This window comes from Alternaria infectoria (genome assembly GCF_024043175.1).
Source record: "Alternaria infectoria strain BMP 0036 chromosome Unknown scaffold_6, whole genome shotgun sequence".
NCBI lineage: Eukaryota > Fungi > Ascomycota > Dothideomycetes > Pleosporales > Pleosporaceae > Alternaria > Alternaria infectoria.
This window is the reverse complement of record NW_026250695.1, coordinates 571,802-588,747: the sequence shown is the minus strand read 5'-3', so window position 1 is coordinate 588,747 and position 16,946 is coordinate 571,802. Positions and strand designations below refer to the sequence as shown.

The following is a 16,946-nucleotide window of genomic DNA, read 5'->3' as shown; positions in this document are numbered from 1 at the left end:
ACGGCTCTAGCGGGAATAATGGTCTTGGCGTGCGCCAATCGGGGGCCCCGATCAGCGAAGGCCTCGACGCGTCTCGCCCTTTTCGATCTTTGTTCCTTCATGCATCAATACTGAGGGCAGATTCGCATCAGTCGGACATTCGTATCATCCATCTGATATCGACTGGTACTCCCCTTTCGCAACCTCGTCACTCTTACTCTGAAATCGCGACCCTTATCACGTCATGCAGACAGATGTCGCGTCCGGAATCCTCTGGCAACAGTCCGCCAAAACGTCGACGGACGGTTGAAGGGTCGTGCTGGCCTTGCAAGCAAAGACGAGTCAAATGCGACCTCCAGAAGCCCACATGCCGACGATGCCTCCTTTCCACAAACGCGGAAGACTGCAGCTACGACAAGTTACTACTCAGATGGAAGAAGCGACCTGCTAAAACGGTGCCCGAATGCATCCCACAGCTATCCATCGAGCGTTCGCTCAATAACATTCACCTGGCAGTCAATGAGCGAAGAGCACTGGAATACTTCAAAGCGCGGTTATGGCCACTTTTCTCCACTCTTCATGAGCCAGTCCCGCCACCAGTAGCACTTGCCCTGCGCTCTCAACCTGTCCTCCAGGCCCTATGCGTATTTGCCGAGGAGCATCGGGCGCTCCAAGAGCGCGGGTCGTCCAAACAGACTCTTGAGAGGAGACGCTTGCATTGCTTGTCAGTTATCCGCGGCCAACTGAGCAGCGAGCAATCCGATGGTGCTGCGCTCTCCGCACTTTTAGTCGCGGTGCTGCTTTTGTACTTCCTGGAAGGCTATGTCAACTGCATGTCAGATGACGCTTCGACCGGTTGTCACCTTGCAGGAGCGATCGCGATCATCAACGCAATGGGCGGCTTTCGAGCAGCATGGTCATCGTCAGACAGAATGACTAGAATGCTACTCTCGGAACTAGCATCCACTGATCTGACAGACGCCTTGCTTCAAGACAGAAAACCTTCGTTCCCAGCCTGCATTTGGGAGACAATGGAGTCAGGATCAGTGTGGTGGGAAGTCGTACCTGGCACTACATCACTTGGGTCTGTTCTATCCACATTGGCTGAGATGAGCTTCTACCGCCACGAGCTACAAAATGGAGCCGAAGTATGCGTCGAGAAGGCGCAGGCCTTTGAGCACGCGCTTCAGCCCACGTACTCCAAGCTAGAGTGTCCAGATGGAGACGCAGGACAAGACTTGCTAAGCCCTGTTACAACGGCATCGCTCTCACTTGTCCGTTGTTTCCAGCACGCAGGCCTTATATACCTTTACAGCGCTATTCACGACATTCCCACGAAACACTTTCTTCTCCAACAGCATGTCCATGCGTGTCTGGAGTGTATTCAAGGCATGGATACGAGATCTAAAGCGCAGAACTGTGCTCTTTTCCCACTCTATGTAGCTGGCGCACATTCACTCTTGGAGGCCCATCGGGAATGTGTGACGAAGATTTTGGGGAACATACACAACAATCTGCGATTCGAGTCCGTGCTGTCTATTCGGGCAACTTTGGAGGCGCTCTGGCAACCTTCTCGTAGCCCTACTACGTGGAGCGGAAGTTTTAAGAATACTGCTATGTGTACATTGGTTATATGAGAGAATTCATCGGTTCTTGCTATAGCGAAAGAGTGCGATAGTTCCGGCAAAATACCCCCGAGCCCTACGACCACCAGCCACTTGCTCAACTGTCTGAGTACCGCCTCCCTCACTCCTACCCAACGAGAGCCTCCACCTCGATTTCGACTTGCATGCCTTCGATACCAAGTTTGGTAATCTCGACACATGTCCATACCGGTCGGTGATCAGGCATGACGCGTCGCCAGCCTTGGATACATAGGTCCGCAGACTCGTCGATATTCGTGTGGTACGATCGAATAGCGTATACGTTCTTCCAGGACACGCCCTTTTCGACAGATTGTAGAGCCTTCTCAATGTTCTCAAGCGCTAGCTCCACTTGCTTTGCGGCGTTTGGTGCTACGTTCCCTTCCGCATCCCAACCACCCTGGCCGGAAATACGGACGACGTTTCCTACTTTGACAGCTTGCGAGTAATGGAAAGCTTTCGACTTGGATTCGGTTCCAGCGTAGTTTCCGAATGTTGCCATAATGAAGATCTCAATGCCGATTGTAAACTGCGTTTGAAGCGAAATGAAGAAGAAGTCGGTGACAAGTGTTCTATTCAAGAAGGAGTCGGGCGAAGAAGCTTATAACACAGTCTTGGGGATAATCGCGACTTGTAGGCCCATGCATCGTATGGAGCGTATTTCCGCTGTCGGTTCCCGTAATGAATGTTCGCAACACAGCTCCGCGTCATCGCACTGGAGTTAAGCCCCAGACTATGACAGAAATGTTCAATCGAGAGTCCAACAACTCAAAATTGCCCGGTATTTGCCTCGCTCTGGTATAGACAAGCTCGCTATCGTTGAATTGCTCTCCTTGACGAACGGAAGTGGAGCGTCCCCGCAATCCATATCTGACACGAGCAAACAAGCTCCCATCTCCGATATGAATGATGCCGCTGGAATGACGGAATATCTCAACATGGAAGGTTACCAGGCCTCGTTTTCGCCACGAGATATGGGACCGGGGTCTAGCGTGGCGATGCCTTGCAGTTCGAGCTATACCCAGCATGGCAAGTACAGCGGCCATTTCATGACCCACATTTCCCTGCAAACCTATACACGCGATTCTACGCTAAGGTGTAGATAGTCGCCAATGGTGTCATTCGCCATTGTCAACGTTCATCTCACGATGATCTAGCATTTAACTGCTCTTGTCGTCTGCTCGAAGCGTCGTCGGAAGCAGCGCGCGAGGAAATACTACTACCTGATGTACATGTTATCGATCAGCCCAGTCTTGACGCCTCTGGGCTTTGCGGCGTTCTTGGTTGTACTTGCGGTTGGCCTGGTATGGCGGACGCAGAAGACTTCGAGCAAAAAACTCTCTCCATCTTACGACGTGAAGCAAAAAGGTGCAGTTGATCAGAACATCCTCAATTTGAAAAGGACTGACCTCTCCAAGTCCCATCTATACCATTCAAGACCCCGCTACCGCAGCCGGCGGAGGACTATAAACTTGAGCTTACAGATCCCAAGCTCTATCGACCCTTCCGCCATGGTCCGAACTTTGTAACAATGGGGATCCGGAAAATGGATTGGAACCAATGGATTGAAATGGATTCGAATTTCATCCCTTACCACGATGCCAAGGTTCGGGAGCTCGAGAAGGACGTCAAATCCCGGGTACAATATGTCGATAACGAAGTCACGCGCCTCGCATGCTTTGAGGTCCTGGAAGAGTTGACGCAACATCTCACGCATCGCTATCCGGAAGTCTTCCAATTGCACGGCAACATCCTTCACAACACAGTCACTGGTGAAATATTTCAATATCCAGCACCGAACCCGACGGAAGCTATGGTTACCGCAGCAAAGCTTGTCCAGGACGACCTGGTTGTCATGGTATTGAATGACGATGGCCAATACCACATCGATGCGGGCGCGGTCTGCCTACCTGGGTTCTGGCGTTTGACTGAGAAATACCGCATGTCGCTCGACGAACTGCATATTGAAGCCGGTGTACCTCATTACCAAGAGAAGCTGCAAAAGGCAATGAATCGATTCTTCGCAAACATGACCTGTGAGAAGCCTGTCATTCGGAATAACGTAAGTAACACCAAAATCACTCCAAATATCGATGTACCCGTGCTGATAGACCTGTAGTTCTTCATCCAACTCGACGACGGTCTTGCGTGGTCCCACCGCATGGGCGATCAGATCTCCAACACAGTCGCCTCATGGGCCACTGCCAACTCCAAAGGTCTCCGTGTCGAAGACATCCACTTCCGCTCCGAACGGCAATCTCTGCGACGTCTACCGAAGTCCAAAGCTCTACTGTTCACCATTCGGACGTACTTTGAGCCGGTGACGACTATTGCGAAGGAGCCGCATGTACCAGGAAGACTGGCTGAGGCGATTAGGAGTTGGGATGAGACGGTTAGTTACTACAAGGGACGAGAGCATTGGGAAGGGTTGTTACTTCCATATCTAGACGAGGAGCATAGGAAGCAGGTTGATAGTGGGGTGTTGGAGAAACCGGAGGGTGAATTTCCGTTTTGAGTGTAGATCCCTGTCAGACCTAGTAGAGATATACTTTGTTGCATACACATACGCCTAATTTTACCTGGGTGGTCTACAATATGGACCAGTGCTTCTATGCCTGCTACTCAGCGGATGAGGCTTGAGCTTCAAGCATGTGACCTTGGGCCAGGTAGCCCATATATCTCACACCTTTAGCATAGCAGAAGCGCTCCAATGCCACGCTGCACCTTTTGCGTAACATCCGGTTCACAACACCAGGGCAGCTATGTTGAGTTTGCCGCATACATAATTTCAAATGTTGATAAGTAGGTAGATCTAAAGACAATGTACACTCTTGGGCAAGAACGCCACCAGATGTATGAGATGCAACCTGGTGGGTTCTTCAACAAAAGGCTGGAATCTAGATACATGTGCAATCTCCTGCACCGGAAGAGGCCATGATACAAGAGTGAGGAGGGCCACAAGAAAGAAGAAAGCGTGATCATCCGACAACCAGGGAAAAGGAATGCTACACCCTAGTAAACGTCATCCACTTCGTCAGGCGGACCCTTGAACTCTGGGCAATGTCAGTAGATACTCCAGCCGTGCATGACCATGCAAATAGACATTGTAACTTACTATTTCTGCCAGAGACCGCATACCACAGCCCGCTCAAACACGCAAAGCCGACCAACACGACACTAGCGTAGTTCATCGAAACCTCAGTAACAGGAAGCGCTGTCGGCATGCTAAAGAGTACCAACTCGAAGAGAATCCATGCGACAGCACCGATGTTCGCTGCGGTGCCCACCAGGCCACCGACATTCCATTTGGCATGTGCGACTTCTTTCCGGCCCGTGAAGAGAGAGATAGCGATGGGGACGAGGTAGCCGATGGCGAGTGCGATAACACCTACGGATGCGAAGGCAGTAAACGCACTGCTGGAGCCGAGATTGATAAGACCGAGTAGCATCTCGATGATTGTGACGAACGTAAGCGAGTAGATGGGCCGGTCGGCGATGGTGCGTGTCCACAGGCCAGCGAGTGGAAGCGCGTTGTCGCGGCTGAACGCCCATGTGCAGTGTGAAGCAGCAGTCGTGATTGCAATGGCGCAGAAGAGGGTGACAAATAGGATCATTATCATCAATATCAGCGCTCCTGTCTTTGAGCCCATGATAGAGTATATGATGTACGGCAGCGCTTGGCCGTAGGGTGCGTTGAGGATGTCTTCGAGCGGCGGTAGCGTAAAGCATAGCGGTAAGACGAACAGGAGTGACGCGAGACCACCGAAGGGTATGCAGAGGGCGATAGCGCGAGAGACTTCAATCTCGGGCTGGGCGCACTCTTCCGTCATTGATGTCACCATACCAATGGCAGAGAAGGCGTATGCTGGTGGGAGGAGACCGATGAAGAACGTAAAGCCGGTACCCCAGCCCGAGAAGCTGCTGTAGTAGTTGCCGAGTGCGTAGGAGGCTGAATGTCGCCCTTGCTGGGCGCGGACTGATAGAGCAACCAGAAGTGCGATGATCGTGATGAAGTTCCATACTGCGGCCACGGAGTCCACATACGGTAACAGCTTGTCTCCGAGTGAACAAACAAGGAACACCAGCACACATAGCGCGTAGAATATAAGAAGCAGTTCCCAGTCCGATGCTACCCACTCTGGGTTGTAGATCGATACCGTCGCCGCGATGAGGGAAGCGAAACCGAAATTGACGGAAAGCGCAATGGTCCAGTTTCCGATGAGCCAAAACCAACCGGTCAGGAACGAGACGATCTTGCGTGTCCTCTTGCGCTCACCACAGAGTCGGTACGACCAGTAGTACACACCAGAAGATGTTGGATACCGTGATGCCAACTCTGCAAGCGAAATCGCGACACAGCCATTGAAGAACAGGACAACCAGTACGCCGACGAATATCGACAGTTGGCCACCACCATAAATCGCGCTCATCAAGGGGCCGCCGATGCCGTAGGGTACTGCTACAATGGCAAGGCACATACCCAGAACACTAATGAGCGACCGATTCTTCGTGAGCTGCGCATTGTATCCCAAGTGGACGTGCTCAACGACACCCTCCTCGCGGGTAGTCACCGGACCCATAGGATTGCCGAGCTTCTTCTCGCTGTTGGTCGCCGACATAGTGGGAAAAGAACGATTGTCGAAATCAAGAGGGTAGGAATGATGCGGCGTCGAGTGTCTGCACGAGGTGAATGAATATAGCTGTTACAGGCAGTTCCATTTCATGCAGTACATGCGCTATGCTCGACAATGTGGCGTCCAACATGATAAGATATGACGATAGTTCGTTGTCCACAGATAGCGAGCATCGCCCATACTGGCTCTTTACCCCGGACTGAAGTGTCTTGATTCGAGGCCAAGCCTGTATTGACTGCATCGCTACTGACTCGTCAGAACATCGCTTCGAGATAAGCGGTGGCTTGAATAGTTCTGCAGACTACAGCATGATAAAACAACCAAACCGGAAGTTCTAGCGTCAATGTAGGCTCCAGAGTGTTCGGTTTTCCCTTGTGCATGGTGCAGCGATGTCCTGTTTTGGAAGGATGATAGGCCTCTGGTAGTCGTTTCCGGGGCCCCAGATTTCGCGTGTAGAGCGCTCGCACATGGCCTTGGTGAAGGAAAAGCTTATCTTTCGCTCAAGCCTTCGATGCGCCGTCAGATCCGTGCCGCTGGAAACATACCAGAAACGTCTCGAAGCTCTGGATAACGACTATGCCCAGGAGAGCAGTTTGGAGGGCAATTTCAAAGCGTGTGCTTGCGTGCTCGAGATGCCGATCTGACATTTGGGCCCTGACAGTGGAGCCTCTGCATTAGTGTGGTGCTAAGCCGAAGATGGCAAGTTGACGGGCAAAGATGGCCTTGAGAAACGCAGACTACCTTATCACTTGACGAAGTCACTGGCCAGCGCAAAACGTGGACAATGTGATCAAGTCGACGCCAAAGTGTTCCTTTGGAGTTCCGATTCTGCCATGTGGACGCCTTGTTGATGGACCCACATTCAGGAAACCACCACATGCCTTCGGCAGCGCGTCTTGGTCAAGTTCTTGTCTTGATTAGGAAATTTGATGGGCATAGTTTCTTGGAGTATGATGATAGTCATCGCGAGTCTGATTATGATAATGTGGGACAAACGTCTTTGTAACCTCGGTGCGGGGTGGGTGTGATGGAGACGCGTTGATCGAGGGCGCAGGATATGAAAAGACCAAATGCCTAGCTCTGTCCACGAGGTACATATTTCTATCCTCGTTGTATAACACTTCCTGCATCTTGAACCTTCTTTTGCCGCATACATATCTTCCACAATGGCCCAGTCGATCGACCTTATAGCACCTAATGGCGCGAAGTGGACACAGCCCACTGGTAAGCATCAACAACTTTAAACATTGTAGGCCTGAAAAACTAACATTGGTTAGGCCTCTTTATCAACAACGAATTTGTCCCCTCCAAATCCGGCTCAACACTAGAGTCGATAAATCCTTACGACGAGTCCGTCATCGCAAAGGTCTCCGCCGGTAACGAAGATGATGTAGATGCTGCAGTCGCTGCAGCACGAGCTGCCTTCAAGTCATCAGCATGGCGCGACATTTCTGCCGCCGAACGAGGCCAACTGCTGTGGAAGCTCGGAGACCTTTGCGAGAAGAACAGCCATATTCTTGCTACCGTCGATGCGTGGGATAACGGCAAGCCTTACCAGCAAGCCATGGACGAAGACGTCGCTGAGACTATCTCGGTCTTCAGGTATTACGCAGGATGGGCGGACAAGGTGTATGGGCAGACGATTGAGACAAGCAATGCGAAGCTGGCGTATACCAAACACGAACCCCTTGGTGTCTGTGGACAGATAATCCCATGGAACTTCCCTGTCATGGTATGTATCCATCGACTCCGGCTGGTGTAATTCAAACCTAACAAGCCTCATAGATGGCTGCTTGGAAACTCGGTCCAGCATTAGCTTGCGGAAACACCGTTGTGCTCAAGCCAGCAGAGCAGACACCACTTGGGGCACTATTCCTGGCCACCTTGATCAAGGAGGCTGGTTTCCCTCCAGGTGTGGTTAACATCGTCAACGGCTACGGAAAGAGCGCAGGCTCGCGGCTTTCTGAACATCCGAATGTCGACAAAATTGCTTTCACAGGAAGCACCATTACCGGCCGGGCCATCATGAAGGCTGCAGCAACGAACCTGAAGAACATCACTTTAGAGACTGGCGGCAAGAGCCCACTCCTTGTCTTCGATGACTGCGATCTCGAACAGGCTGTGAAGTGGTCGCACATGGGTATCATGGGTAAGCCCTTTCTCTTTGCAACGTCCACTGCCGGTATCAGTACTGACCAAGCCGTCAAGGGAACATGGGCCAAGTCTGCACAGCAACATCCCGGCTCTATGTCCAGGACACCATCTACGACAAGTTCCTCGAAGCGTTCAAGAAGCAGACCAAAGAGAGTACCAAGATTGGTTCGCAGTTCGATGCCGACACCAACCATGGACCTCAAGTCAGCAAAGCTGCCCAAGAGAAGATTCTTGCATACCTCGACACAGCGAAGTCAGACGGAGCTGAGCTCATCTTCGGCGGCCAGCAGAGCGGCATACCAGAGAAGGGATACTTCGTCGAGCCGACTGTGTTTGCCAACTGCAGCAATGATATGAGGATTGTGCGCGAAGAGATTTTCGGTCCTTTTGTTGTTATTCAGAGCTTCAAGACGGAAGACGAAGCGGTCGAGAAGGCGAACGATACGGAGTTCGGATTGGGAGCGGCTGTGTTCACTCGGGACATTATGAGGGGCCACCGCGTGGCAGGTGCGATCGAGGCGGGTATGGTTTGGATCAACAGCAGTCAGGACTCGCATTTCGGGATCCCCTTCGGTGGCTACAAGCAGAGCGGTATTGGGAGGGAGCTGGGCGCGTATGCGCTGTCTGCGTACACGCAAGTGAAAGCTGTCCATGTTAACTTGGGCACGTTCTTGTAGACTTACTTTTAATGGATGATGATTGGAATATGTACCATTTCGATATATCGCTACACATGCAATGTGGTTGTTTGAAGAATAATGATGTTCCTACGCAGATGAGATCTTGGGCGAAGGGTGATGACGCAGCGTGTCATAGTCGCGTCGCGTCGGATTAACACCGCTCCACGCTTATCTCCGTCTCAACAACCGCCACCGAACAGCACCTTCCACGATATCTATTGCAACTCTAGACTCAACACCCGTTCCTAAGCTCTTCTCCGTTCGAAAGCCGGTCATCGCATGCGCAAAACCCTACAATGGTCCTCGGCTTTGAGCGCATCAACGAGCGCACCCAACGCCCGAACGCGCACATAAACTTCATACGCACACTGCCCGGCCCGACAGCGTCCACGGCGGAGAACATCCTGAACCGCGTCGCAGCGATATGCTACCCATTCATGAAGTCGCACATGATCCTCGTTCAGGCGCTCGAAGAATTCCCCTACAACAACGAGTTTGTTGGCCGCAATTTCAACGCTGGAGAGGTTATACAACTGGTGCTCAGAGACCGAAATGGAAGATGGCTGCCACAGAGGATGGTGGAGATGGTCATGGTACATGAGCTTGCGCACTGCAAACATATGAATCATTCGAAGGCTTTCTGGAAGGTTCGAGATGGCTACGCGGTGGAATTGAGGGCGCTTTGGGCGAAAGGGTACACTGGTGAAGGACTGTGGGGTAGGGGTAGAGATCTGGATACAGGAGCCCTACAAGCGAGCGATGGCGAAGCTATGGATGTACCCGAGCATCTATGTGGTGGCACATATGGACGGAAGGGAAATAAGAGGAAGAGGAGTGGAAAGGAGAAGCCCATGCTGAGCTATGCGGAGAGAAAGCAACGAAGGATAATGAAGAAGTTCGGAGCTGGAGGCCAGGCATTGGGCGCCGACGATGACACAAAAGTCAAGCTGGAGAAGGGTGTTCCAAAGAAAGGCAAGCCTAGGGTCGCTGGCAGTGCACGAGGACGGGATCTCCGAGCTGCGGCGGCATTGGCACGTTTCGAGCCAGTCAAGAAGGAGAAAGAGGTCGTGATAAAGAAGGAGGAGCCGTCATCGGACAGCGAAACTGAAGACGAGTTTGTAGAAGGCGATCAAGACGGCGCAGCGGTAGACGTAGATGGCAAAAGCATGTTCGACGACAAAGGTCGCGCCCTGGTCAAGATCTGCGAGGACGAAGACGACAAAGATGGCGATGCAAGGAGGGAGATGGACGAGATACAAGTTTTTGCGCCGCAGCCCAAACCAACGAAGAAGACAACCTCGTCCAAAGCCTCGAGCAAGCCAGCACCGAAGCCAACGAAGACTCAAACTGCATCAAAGGCTGCCTCGCGATTCACTGCCAACCCAAAACCATCATCAGGCCCTGGCAACTCCCTTCCTGAGATCTTCAACCCCCGTCCCAAACCAGACACTTCTGCCTCCCAGCACCAATCACCACAGAGCTCTGCCTGTTCCATATGCTCCCTTGAGAACGAGGCCGGGGCATTGACCTGCGTCGCTTGCGCAAACGTATTAAAGAAGGACTTTGTACCCGACCACTGGCGATGCAAGAGCGCTGCTTGCGAGGGAAGTCAATACATCAACGCCGGGGACGCAGGTGCTTGTGGCGTCTGTGGGATGACTAGGAAGAGATGAGATGATCAAGCGTAGCTGTATGAGGAAGAGCTTGTCGCGGCGATGGCGATGGAACGATTATGATACCCAATTTTCTTGAGAAATAACAACACCACTATAATGCACTGCATTCCGAGCAGATCAAATCCAGATGTCATGACTTCATTCCATGCAATAACGCTACGCTAAAGTCGACAGTGGCAAACCACAAAACCCATCCCATGATGATCAACACCAAGCCATGCATAGTAATGACCAAAGAACGCCTTTCGCCTCCCACCATTCACGGGTACTGCAAGTCCTACCTCGCAATCCTCAGATGCGACGCTCCTAAGTTTTTCCTCGCGCTAGTCGGCATGCCCGCGCCCCTTCCACTATTCCGCCTCATGCCCTCCAACTTCGCCTTGAGCTGCTCATGTATCTTCCTGTTCTGGGCCCACCCATCGGCCAGCTTTTGCATCCGAATGGCGGCGATGACAGCGAGAGCTGCCGATTTGAGTTTGGGTCGACGGTCGTGGACGGTGATGTCGGGGGTGATGCCCATCTGAGAGATGAGATTGAGGTCTTCTTGATTACTGGGAGGTGTTAGTGGTTGTACTGCATAGAGCCTCTGGTAAAGGGGTGGAGACATACCATTCATTGTAAGTCTGAATTTGCATCAGGAAGAACTTCTTTTGGTACCCAAGGGCTTCCCGGAATGCCTCTGCTCGCGAGCATCGTGCGCGGAGGAACTGGATCTGCTTGGCGAGACCGTTGATCTCTTTGATATGGCGCTTAGTAAGGGCTTCCGCCTGTTCGTCCAGATCAATCGCATCCTGGTTGGCCTTTTGTTGGATGGACTTCGAGGAAGCTTGGATGAGACGAAGCTGCGATTCCTTCTCACGGAGATGAGACTGTAGGTCTCGTAGTTGACGCTCAAGGGCGGATTGCTGTTCCCGTGCTGTCGACTTGGCTTCAGATAGAGATTTGCGGTGTTGAGCATCCTTGTCGCGGATCCGTCCTTCAAGATCGCGGATCTGGTTCTTAAGAGCGGCCTCTTGTTCGCGCTGTGCCGCACGGGTCTGAGATTGCAGGGCCCCGTTTTCGTTCTCCTTTTCGCGTATCATAGATTCCAGAACGGTGATCTTCTCTTCGAGCGAGGCCTTCTCCTCGGCGACTTCGTCGGCATCCTCTTGCAGAACTTCTATTTCAGCTTCGAAGTCGTCCTTTTCCCGGCGAGCGTTCTCCTTGAGCTCCTCAAGTGCTTCCAGGCGCTCTTCTGCAAGTCGTTGTAGAGCATCAACTTGGCTCCTCTGCTCGTTCAGCTCGTCGCGCAAGTTCTCTAGCTCGTCGTCGCGTTTGCGTACTAGGTCCTGCATAACATCGATTTGGGTATCGGGCTCGTCGGCATGGCTCCGTAACGCGTCAAGCTCGGCCTCGCGCTCGGTTATCGTTCGTCGCGCCGTATCCAGCTCCCGGGTCCTGTCACTGAGGTCATTTCTGAGCTGCTTGAGTTCTTTGAGCGTCATCTCCTGTGCTTCAATCTTCCTTTGCAGGCCGGCGATATCGCGCTCACGGGCTTGCAATGTTGATTGCGAGCTCGAAAGGTCTCGAGATAGTGCATCCCGTTCGCGCGTGATCTTCTGAAGCGCCTCGATCTGGGTGTCCTTGCCGGATACAGCGGACTGTAAGTTGCGCAATTCGCTCTCGATATCTTTACGCTCCTGCCGCAGAGTAGCCACTAATGTGTCGCGGTCGTTGTTGCCTCTGCGCAAAACCTCCACTTGCTCATCCTTGCTCGACATCTTGGAAACCAAGTTGTCGCGCTCACGGCGAAGATTGTCACGTTCTCGTATGGCGTTGTTGAGCGACTGCACCTGAGCATCTTTGCTGTTGAGGTTTGAGCGAAGGCCGGTAAGCTCCTGCGTCGCATCATCGCGCTCACGTCGTACTCTTTCCAAACCATCCAGATCGCGGTCTTTCTGATTCAACTCGCGTCTAAGCTGTTGCAACTGCTGTTCGTATGCGGATGCTTCCCGTTGTAGGCGTGAAATCTGCTGCATGGCGTCTTGATGTTGCTTCCGGAAGTCGTCCAGCTCATCGGCTCTGGATTCAGCAGCGTCAACCCTTGACTGGAGAAGTTCAATCTCAACGCCCTTTTCACGGGTAATTTCGACCACCTTCTGTCTGGCGTCGTTGGCGGATTGCTGCGCCAATTGGACCTGGTTGTCACCCTGAGACTCTGCAAGCTCCAAACGTTCGCGCAGTGCATCCATCTCGGCCTCCTTCTCGTTCTGGATGGTTTGGAGGCGTCGCTGCAGCTCTCGGAGTTCAGCATCCTTTTCGCGCTCCAGTGAACGTAGACGCTCTTCGAGAACAGAGAGTTCCTGGCGTTTTTGCTGCTCTGCAACCTCGAGATCATGTTCCGCTTCATCCAGGCTCTCGTTCAACTCCCGAATTTCCTGGTCCTTGCTGTCGTCGGCGCTATCAAGCTTGGACTTCAAGGCGTTGATTTCAGCGTCTTTCTCGCGCTCGACAGTACGAAGTTGTTCCTGGAGGTCCTCGATCTTCTCGCCCTGGTCAGCCACCTGCCGCTCTTTTTCTGCGGCGTCTTCTTCTTGTGACTGCTTAACCGATTGCAGCTGTTCTTCCAACTCGGCGATGCGTTCGGCTTGATCTCTAAGTTGGCGGTCTTTCTCCTCGTCGCCGGCAGACTGAGAATTTTGCACATTCTTCAGCTTCTCCTCCAAGTCCTTGATCTGTTCGTCCTGGTCGTCTAGCATCTCGTCTCGTCTGTTGAGCTCTGCTTGTGCCTCGTCCAACTCTGCTCTGACCTTGTCCAAATCCTCGCTGTCGCCACTCTCTTCTTCCAGCTTCCTTTCGAGACGCTCCACCTCGGCCGCGCGTTCGTCCGCTAGCCGTCGGAGCTCGTCCATCTCTTCGCGCATGCCTTCGTCGACGTGCCGTCGCTTGACCTTCTCCGCGTATTCCCGTAGCTGTTGCTTGTATGTGTCTAGTTCCCTCTCGGCCGCTTTGAGGTCTTTCGAGTAGTTCTTGATATCGCGCGCCATTGTGACCTTCTCCGACTTAAGGTTGATGTTCTCCTCCATGGCTTGTCGGTTGAACTCGGGGCCCATCTTCTTCAGGTTCTCTTCCAGGAAGTGGATCTTGAGCTTTAGTCCGAAGTTTTCCTTGTCGATCTGCTCCAGACGCTGCAGTTGTGTTAGAACCTGTGAGTAGTCGTGGCCGGGTGAGCCCGGATATACATACCGCTTCCTGCTCTCTCAGCGTGAGCACATTGCCGTTTCCGTTGTCCATTTCGCCCTCTGCCCTTCTTGGTAGCGCGGTGGGCGTGCTCATAGCACTCGAGCTGGGGTCTGGCAGCTGTGTCCGGCCATCGACCGAATCGGCGAAGGAACTGGATTGTATGTCGTACATGCTCGCCTCGGGCAGCGGCGTGTTGCTCACTTGGAAGCCCGGCTTCATCGCGGCGGGCGTCGTGATCTTGCCGTCGAGCAGTCCGTTGACCTGGCGCGTGCGATTCGCGGTTGCGCTCTTCAGCATGGGCGTGAATTCGTTCTTCGCGGTTTGTTGGCGTCGGGATGCAAGCGGCTGTCGGGGGGTTCGGGCGCCGCCCATTTGTTTGAAGAGGTTGTCACGGTCTGTCGGCGCATGGAATGTCTCCTCCATGCTGAATGAGGGCTCGTTGACTGTAAAGCGCGTCATATCGCCAACCTCGGTGCGAGGTGTGTCCGGTAGGTGCGCCATGGTATAGAATATACTCTAGCAGCGCATGAGTGAGAGAAATAGAACGGTCTTTGGGGCGCACCTCAGCAGTGCGGATGCATCATGTTCCACTTCATCATACTCCAGATGTTGTTTGTTTAGGGACGCTTGGACCACGACAGGGATACTGCCCGCCGCTAGCCCATGCAGGCAAGGAGCCGAAAAGCGCGTCTGGAAGTCACGTTACCTCTTTGCCGCCTACACCACCTGGGCAGAAACTTCATCCCAGCATTGAATGTTCCCTTATAACTAAGTACACCGATATCCGCCTCTCGAGAGCAGTGGAGATACATAAACACGTCCTAGAACTACCGGATCGACAAAATCCATACGAGCGTTGGGCTCAGTCTCGGAACGAACAATAACGAAGTCAAGTTCCATCTAATCGGCTCCGAAGACCAAAAATAGCACCACCTGGAATATATATCCTAAACCATGGACGGACCCCAAGATGATCTCAAGTGGTTTGGCGAAGGTTTCGATGGCTTTCCCAAAAAGCTGCCCGACGATGTCGTGGAGTACATGGTCTTTATCATCGATTCTAGACTCTCGGACATTCAGACAAGGGAACGGTTGCAAGCTTTCCAACGCGCTTTGAACGCATTGGAGAAGAAGTTCCTTAAAGAGTACATCTGGCAGCGTGACTCTCTCAAGCTCGATCTAGCTCGCGAAGAACACCGGTGGCTACTCAAAGGACGCTCTAACTACGGCGATAGTGTGGCAGACGAATGGCTGATTGTCTATTTCCTACGTGAACTGAGTAAAGAGTTCAAGGACGCATGGATACGCATATATGACAGCGATGGAGAGTTCCTCCTGATCGAAGCTGCCAATGCACTACCGAAATGGCTGAACCCTGAGGTTGCCGAGAACAGAGTCTGGATCAACAGCCATCGCCTACTAATCATACCACTTGGGAAAGAAGAGGAGCCCGGCCCTTTAACTCAAGCCCAAGCCATTCAGATCATCGAGGCTACACCAGCACGACCACAGCAGTATATCAAGGTTGAAAAGGAGGCTTTTCATCGCCTAGCTGGTTATCCGGCTGCCATCTCGGAGAATCAACATCATGCGACTCTTCCTCTGCCAAGGAAGGTTGCACATATTCTGCATAGCAACCCGTCGTACATCGCACCAGTAGTCGAAGCCTTCTATCTTCGAGACCCCATCTCCATCCGGCTCATCCAACCTGAAAAGTCCAAAACCCCGCTCACGTTCCCACCGGAAGACTTTGTAGACGTCAGCGTTCGTTTCACTAAAGTTCTTTACGCTCAGCTTCTCGGTCAGCATTGGGAACCGCCCGCGCCATGGGACGCAGCACTGGAGCAGCTCGTCAAGTCTGGTAGACCGACCGAGAAGGCAGAGATCGGAATCAAGATTACAGCAGGCATGCAGATGCTTCTGTCGCACTCTTTATACACATCCCGCAAACCGACGCGCGAAATCTCCCTTCTACTGGAAGACTTGGAAAGTGGTGACGACACACTTCCTACCGACGCCGAAATCACCGGTTGGCCCAAGCGTGAAGACGATGAAGGGTGGCTCAACATTGACTTCTCCGAGTTTGAGAAGGAGCTCGAAGGCAAAGGAAGCGGCGCGAAAGATGCGTTTGGTGACAAGAATGCGGAGGAGAATTTGAAGAAGATGGTTGCACGCTTCAACGACTTCCTGGCCGACAACGAAGCAGGCGCTGAGGGTGCCAATGGGGTTCTGGACCCCATGGATGTTGACAATGACTCTGACGCTGGCGGCAGAGGATGGGAAGACCCAGAAGATAGTGATTCGCCAGTCGAGAACGAAAGCAAGAGCAAGGGCACAAGCAAGGCAAAGGTCAGGAATAGCGAAGATGAGGACGACACAGATGAAGACGACGACGCAGAAGCCGACGCGGAGTATGCCGAATACGAACAAGCCTTCGAAAAGTACATGATGCTACCCGCGGCGGAGAAAGCCATTCTCACAGAGGAAGCTCGCGCACTAGCGCTCGAACAAGACGCTGAGAAGGAAGAAGACGAAGAGATCCGGAAACTCAGTGAGATGATGGAAGCTGAGCTCTTCAGCCATGGTGCGCTGAACGTCAACCCCAAATCGGAGCACAAGCCCGGAACAGGTCTCCTGTCCGACAGCAAAGGAAAGGGCAAGGGGAAGCTTCAAGAGGTCGCTGAAGAAGACGAGGAGGATGATGACGATGACCTTCTGGACGAAGACTACAACCTCGCTGATAACATGCTGAAGGCGTTTAAGGGACAGGCTGGCATGGCGGGCCCTGCGGGCAACATGATGAGGGCGATGGGCGTGCAATTTCCACAGGACGCTGATGATGAGATCAAAGGAAGCAGTAGTAAGAGTAAAGGCGCGTAAGATGTCTAGCACGTACAACTATTTAGCCCAAAAAGTTCCGTATGAGTACCTTATGTCCCTTCCTCCATCCACTCATAT

The 16,946-nt window shown here is 52.7% G+C and overlaps 7 protein-coding genes across 7 annotated transcripts; 4 read left to right on the top strand and 3 right to left on the bottom strand.

The window, feature by feature from the left end:
- Positions 1–1,731: 1,731 nt before the first annotated feature.
- J4E92_004500 (uncharacterized protein) lies at positions 1,732–2,124 on the bottom strand (the record flags this gene model as incomplete). Its single annotated transcript, XM_051495890.1, has 1 exon — positions 1,732–2,124. One exon carries the CDS (start codon positions 2,122–2,124, stop codon positions 1,732–1,734), a length of 393 nt encoding a protein of 130 aa, XP_051353730.1.
- A 724-nt stretch (positions 2,125–2,848) lies between these two features.
- On the top strand, positions 2,849–4,137 carry J4E92_004499 (uncharacterized protein; the record flags this gene model as incomplete). Its single annotated transcript, XM_051495889.1, has 3 exons — positions 2,849–2,990; positions 3,041–3,684; positions 3,742–4,137. 3 exons carry the CDS (start codon positions 2,849–2,851, stop codon positions 4,135–4,137), a joined length of 1,182 nt encoding a protein of 393 aa, XP_051353729.1.
- A 497-nt stretch (positions 4,138–4,634) lies between these two features.
- On the bottom strand, positions 4,635–6,241 carry J4E92_004498 (uncharacterized protein; the record flags this gene model as incomplete). Its single annotated transcript, XM_051495888.1, has 2 exons — positions 4,635–4,675; positions 4,738–6,241. 2 exons carry the CDS (start codon positions 6,239–6,241, stop codon positions 4,635–4,637), a joined length of 1,545 nt encoding a protein of 514 aa, XP_051353728.1.
- Positions 6,242–7,422: 1,181 nt separating this feature from the next.
- On the top strand, positions 7,423–9,087 carry J4E92_004497 (uncharacterized protein; the record flags this gene model as incomplete). The annotated part of the gene is made up of 4 exons (XM_051495887.1): positions 7,423–7,480; positions 7,534–7,988; positions 8,042–8,405; positions 8,465–9,087. 4 exons carry the CDS (start codon positions 7,423–7,425, stop codon positions 9,085–9,087), a joined length of 1,500 nt encoding a protein of 499 aa, XP_051353727.1.
- A 299-nt stretch (positions 9,088–9,386) lies between these two features.
- J4E92_004496 (uncharacterized protein) lies at positions 9,387–10,763 on the top strand (the record flags this gene model as incomplete). Its single annotated transcript, XM_051495886.1, has 1 exon — positions 9,387–10,763. One exon carries the CDS (start codon positions 9,387–9,389, stop codon positions 10,761–10,763), a length of 1,377 nt encoding a protein of 458 aa, XP_051353726.1.
- Positions 10,764–11,043: 280 nt separating this feature from the next.
- J4E92_004495 (uncharacterized protein) lies at positions 11,044–14,411 on the bottom strand (the record flags this gene model as incomplete). The annotated part of the gene is made up of 3 exons (XM_051495885.1): positions 11,044–11,317; positions 11,376–13,933; positions 13,992–14,411. The coding sequence occupies 3 exons, from the start codon at positions 14,409–14,411 to the stop codon at positions 11,044–11,046; spliced, it is 3,252 nt and encodes a 1,083-aa protein (XP_051353725.1).
- A 531-nt stretch (positions 14,412–14,942) lies between these two features.
- Positions 14,943–16,868, top strand: J4E92_004494 (uncharacterized protein; the record flags this gene model as incomplete). Its single annotated transcript, XM_051495884.1, has 1 exon — positions 14,943–16,868. One exon carries the CDS (start codon positions 14,943–14,945, stop codon positions 16,866–16,868), a length of 1,926 nt encoding a protein of 641 aa, XP_051353724.1.
- Positions 16,869–16,946: the final 78 nt, after the last annotated feature.